The sequence below is a fragment of the Arachis hypogaea genome, chromosome 13, assembly GCF_003086295.3.
Source record: "Arachis hypogaea cultivar Tifrunner chromosome 13, arahy.Tifrunner.gnm2.J5K5, whole genome shotgun sequence".
In the NCBI taxonomy this organism is placed as follows: Eukaryota; Viridiplantae; Streptophyta; class Magnoliopsida; order Fabales; family Fabaceae; genus Arachis; species Arachis hypogaea.
Genome location: NC_092048.1, coordinates 34886844 through 34892694, shown reverse-complemented (window position 1 = coordinate 34892694; position 5851 = coordinate 34886844). Strand labels below are relative to the sequence as shown.

Below are 5851 nucleotides of genomic sequence, written 5' to 3'. Positions count from 1 at the left end.
AAAAAAAATTATATTTTATAAATTAAAGTTGGTATAAAATTGATTTTGTAAATTTAATTTTAATAAAAAGTAAATTTGTGTTAAAGTAATTTATATTTGGTAATTTTTATATCAAAATGGATTATAGTAAAATAAATGTTGTTTAGATTACACTATTCAAAATTATTTTTAAATAAAAAATTATTAAAATAGATATTAACTTAAATAATTTTTGTATATTATTTTATTATTTTAATTTAAATATTTAAATAGATCTTATTAATTAATTTTATAATAAAATTAATATTTATATATTAAAATAAAAATAACATATAAAAATTGATAAAATATATTTTTAATTAAAACTAACAAAATATAAATTTTAGAGAGTACTAAGAATAATAAAAAAATTTAAATATTTACTTTGGTAGTGATTGAAATAAATCAAAAAAATTTTGATAATATTTTTTATATAGTATATTTTTAGTACTCTTAGTACTCTTTTTTATATGTTATAATTTTTTATTATTATTTACGATTAATTTTTTGTTTAATTTACTTTACCTAATAGGATCAATAAATTATATTATAAAAAAATAATACAAAAATAATACAAAAAAATCACAATTATAAAAATATATAATGTCAAACAAATAATTAACAAAAAATAAAAATAATAAATAATAAAAAAGAGAGTTCATATAAATAAAAATAACAAGAATTTCATAAATAATACAATAACATATATAAAAATAAATTCGGTAAAATGTAAATAAAGATTGAATATTGATGGCCCGTTGTTAAAACGCAGAAGTTCAAAATTGTTGCTTCTTGTAAACGTGATTTTGAATGTAAAATCACTTTTGAGTTTATGAATAAAAAATTTGTCAAACCAAAAATTGAAGCTTTTAAAAAATTTAAACTTATTTCTTCTCTTCTAACGTGTTTTCCAAATACACTCTTAATCTTACTAATTAAAAAAAAAGAAGTGATTAGTTCACAATATAATAACGTGTACCCTCATATCCAGCATATCTCAAATTAATTTTATTTTTGGACGTGGAAAATAACACTTGGATTAAATTTAGCAAGAATCATTGAAGCAAATTAAGTACAATCATCCTTTATTAAAAAAAAAAAAAAGGAGATAATAAGAGATAGTACAATAGTGGAGGACAAGAGAAGCAACTTCGAGGGTGCAATTCTCTGTCCAAATATTCTAATCTGATCTATCTCTGCCACAATTGTATTTGTATGCTAATCTATGTGAAGGGCTAAAGAAAGCCATGTTAAATGATCCTTCTTTCTTTGTCCTTATAGTACAAAATTAGTTCTATTAATTTTTTTTGTCGGATAGATTAGACAACCCTCAATTTTAGACATTATATTACGCACAAATTTAAGGATTCTATCTACTATTTGGTTATTACCAAATTTCGAATCCGAATGCAATATATTAAGAGACAACATATTTAACTATTCAACCAAAGTCTCAACAGCAACAGTCTTATTGAATGTTACATCATACCTATTAATTTTACCTCTCATAGAACTCAATTTGCCCAAACAAAAAGCCGAAGGATGGGCCGATGGAGTCACTAGCCCTAGTGATTAATACCATAACAATGGATGATTTCTCTCATTTATTTTTCAAATGATTATATTATGTATCTTCAGATTCGTTTTTTAATAAAAATATGTAACGCAAAATATGAATATGCTTAAAAATGACGTACTGACGTAGGATTTCGGAAGGAGTTTAGGGACAAAGCAGAAAACAGAAGATCTAATCTCGTAATTTGGTGTCTACGGATTGCCCATGTGGGGATCCATGAAGCATGCTCCTGCTTTTAATACTAAAAAAAACGATCATAATCGAAAATTGTAATTGTAATCGTAATTAAACGCCAAAACAAGATTATTTATTAATTCGAAGGAAATAGCTCTTGCAGAAGCTGACAATTATTGAAAATCATGCTGGTTTTAATATTATTATAACATAAGAAAAGGATCACCTACTATAATACCACATTAATGAAAACTAAATGGGACCATGACCATGGCATCACAATCACATAAGGCGTATATTCGGTATTCGTCTCTGATGAAAATGATGCATTGGAAATTTGGAATGGAACAAAAGATTTCCAGAAACGCAACTTGGGATCCAAGTGTAACTGTGCCCCCACCTTACTTAATCACATGATATTGCCAATGCCAGCTATTATTGATTTTGATGTTCTAATTCTAATGGAATACCGCTCACCCTGCTAATGTGGCCCATTTTCCATTTCCCATTTCCCTTCATTCATATTATTTTATGCAATGCAAGCTAACCATGAATCAATGAACCATGATATTTATGCTATTGACTAACATCCTCTCATGTTGTGAAAAAACTTGCTTCACTTGAATAGTCCCTTTATTTATTGAGTCATTGTAACTGTAAACTATCAACTATGGACACAAGAAGCAAGCACTTTATGGAAAGAAAAATGGCACTACCCTTGGGGGGATGTGTTGATGGTCTATCTGTCTGTCTATTATTGAATGATGATGGCAATTGGCAAGTGCACAAGGTCTGTATCATCTTAGTTCCCCCATACCCTTATGCAATGAGCCATGTTAATCGTCTCTGTATCGTTCCAATTTTGTTAAGACAATATGCGAATCGTCTTTGTATCTTTCCAATTTTGTCCGACTCATCATGTATAGCACTGTAGACAGCAACAGCAGCCCAATTGCAAACAGCGGAAGAGTAAGAGCTGCATTGGAGGGCATTCAAGAATCATGCTTACCAAGTGTACCTAATTGTAAGTTATAAAACAGCAAGCATTAGTTTGGAGAGCATTTACAGGGATGAATACCATTATATCAACTTCTGTTGAGGAAAACCTCATATGCCATGGAATTAAGCCGTCATAACTAAACTACTGACATGAAAATGCATCCAGGAGCAACAACAATCAAAGTCCCTCATATTTTGATAGAACTGGACTGCTGTGTTTAATGCACATGAAATGTAAACTCACCTGCTTAAGCATTGCAAATGATGACTTGTAATGCTGCAGTTACGTTTACCATAATCACTCCCTGGAATTTATCAATCCAAGTGTCTCCTAAAATATTTGAAGTCTTGGCTATCAATTTTACCATCACACAGCTTCAATTCACTTTTATTGATTGCAGCCTGTCAATTTTACTGGCAGATAAACAATTTTCAAATATAATAAACCTGAGACATAAAAGCTCACATATGAAGCTTGAAAGAATAATTCAAACTCAACATGAAGTAAATCAATAGAGTCGGATAGCTTGGAAGTTGAAGCCAAAACAAGTTTCAACTATTGGTTCAAGTGATCATTGCTATGAATATTGTCACAAATAGATTTAGGCTTCACATTGAAAAGCAGTCAAGTTTGTGATTTCACCTCACTTGCGATCAGAAAAACTTGTTTAAATGATCATAAAATGGTAACATGGTCAAGCTAAAGATAAGGAGAAACATAACTATATTGAAAATAATAGTAATAAAGCAGGGCACAATGATTCATGAGACACTAAGGCGAGAAGACAGAAGACTACATGAAAGTTGAAACTATCCCCTGCAATCTCACTCAGATGAGTTGGTCTGTGTATACCCGTCTGGCAAAGAACCAGCCGAATTTTTCCCAATTAAGTGATGAAGAAGAACGCCTGCGGCAACACTAACATTTAAGCTTTCCACGGCCAAAAATGACAGGAACTCTCTACCAGAGCTCTCATGGTTCACATCGTTGACTTCACTATTATCTAAATCAGAAGGAATGTTCCCAGGAATCCTAACTAACCGAGTACATGATCTCTCTACCAGAGGCCTCAAACCAGTACCCTCACTGCCCAAAACAAGAATAGTTGGTGGACCAGGCTCAACCTCATCCAAAGAAATAGCTCTAGAGGAGACAGATCCTCCAAGAACTCGCCAACCATTTTCAGCTGAAGACACCAAGAATTGCATCATATTCTTGCAATATCTAAGTTCCATTAATTCAAGTGAGCCTGCACTTGCTTTGCTGACAACACCACTCAATGGAGCTGAATTCTTCGCACATAACACTATCCCAGAAGCTCCAAAAAAGTATGAAGACCTAATTATTGCCCCTAAATTTTGAGGATCGGTAACTTCATCCAAGGCTACCCAGAGAGAACCCTTCCCTTCATCAACAGAAACAGGATCCAATTGCATTATTTTTACCATCTCCAGTGGTGAAGCATCTAATACCAAACCCTGATGAGGACGGTTATCAGCTACCATATTTAGATCATGTTTTGATGCATCTTTTATAGTTAAACCAACCTTTTCCGCAATCTTCAGAACTTTCTCAAATCCTTTCTTGTCCTTTTTCTTCCTATTGTTACTACTCAAATCCAAACCTTCTTGCACGTACAATGCATAGAATTCCCTACGTTCAGCTGACAGTGCAGCCAAAACCGGTCCAACCCCATAGATTCCCTCACCAACAATCTTAGGCACAGTGGATTCTGTGGCCTCTTTCCAAGTCTTTCTACCCCAATTTTCCTGCTTATTCCATCTTCTAAACTCAGGCCTTTCTGATCCAACTTTTGTTACCCCCATCTCCCTGTACCTGTTCTTTATGTTATCCCACCTTGGATCATCAATGGCTTCCTCTATTTCACCATCACCTACTTCACCATCATCATGATTATCAAACTTCCTATACCTGGTTCCATAATCACTTCTCTCAGTCCTCTGAACTCTCACTTTCTCAGCCAATCCGCTATTCCTTTCTTTACTTGCTAATGATGGTCCTGGCTTAGAAAAACCTTCATGATCATGAACTATTGCTTTCTCTAACCTCTCAACCGATTGCTCCCAAGAGGACTTGGTATTCACCTTCTTTCCTGAACCTTCCTGAATAGAGCTACTAATCTTATTCGGTTTCGCTCTCTCCAACGCTTTGGCTTCATTGGCTGCTAACCAAGGAAGTTGCTTTCCAGCACCATTAGAACTAGTCCCTCCATCCATTTTTCCAGCATAAGAGCTTGAGAAGCTTCTGGCTTTACAATATCTTCTGGCAAATTTTAGCATCAAGCCACGGGGGTTGACTACCTTCTTCAAGCTAGGGTTTTGGGAGGGTTTTTGATTATAGTGATGAGGTAAAGATCGAGGTTTTAAGGCGATGGGTGAATTGAAGCATCTGGGTTGCGAAGAAAATTTGGCGGCGAGAGGAAATGCATGGGCTTTGGAAACATTTGTGTACATTGTGAATTTGTGATTGTGATTGATGTTAGCAGAAGAAATATGAAGCATTAAAGGTTGAAGACATGAACAAGCTACCTACGGAAAATGGAAATAGGTAAACCATGGAAATATCTTATCCGCTCTCCATTTTGATGGAATTAGGGCTTTTGTTATCTGATTCTTGAAACGACATCATTCACGCATTTTTATTTTTTTTTTTGACAAAAAACTCGTTTCCCGCATGAATATTTAACACTCAGGAAAAATTACCCACCTGTTTTCTTTTTCTGTGTTTTTTTTTCCGAGTCATCAGATTTGGACTATGTATTTTTCTTTGGATTTTTTATATAAATTGGTTGGTCTAGTGGTTAATTTACTAGTCCGCTTATGTAAGTGTTGGGGTTCGAATCCCGCCTTGTGCATGCAACAACTCATTAGCCAGCGGCAAACTCTTAAATGGAGCTTAGTACCGCAACAGATTAGTCCATAACATGCTGAGTTGGGGGATACCGTGGAAAATAAAAAAATAAATAAATAAGTATTTTATTTGCTTAAACAAGTATGGTTTCGAATCCCACCTTGTGTATGTAGTAATTTATTGACTAACAACAAACTCTTAAATGAAGTTTC

The 5851-nt window shown here is 33.4% G+C and overlaps 1 protein-coding gene across 1 annotated transcript; it reads right to left on the bottom strand.

Annotated features, from left to right (window-relative positions):
- Positions 1–2383: 2383 nt before the first annotated feature.
- LOC112738033 (uncharacterized) lies at positions 2384–5587 on the bottom strand. The gene is made up of 3 exons (XM_025788256.3): positions 3565–5587; positions 3012–3181; positions 2384–2786 (listed from the first exon to the last, which is right to left on the bottom strand). The coding sequence occupies exon 1, from the start codon at positions 5288–5290 to the stop codon at positions 3593–3595; it is 1698 nt and encodes a 565-aa protein (XP_025644041.1). The 5' UTR covers positions 5291–5587; the 3' UTR covers positions 2384–2786; positions 3012–3181; positions 3565–3592.
- Between the last annotated feature and the right edge of the window lie 264 nt (positions 5588–5851).

Coding starts and splice junctions, on each gene's coding strand:
- LOC112738033 (XM_025788256.3), bottom strand. CDS start 5,290: ATGCTTCATATTTCTTCTGCTAACATCAATCACAATCACAAATTCACA.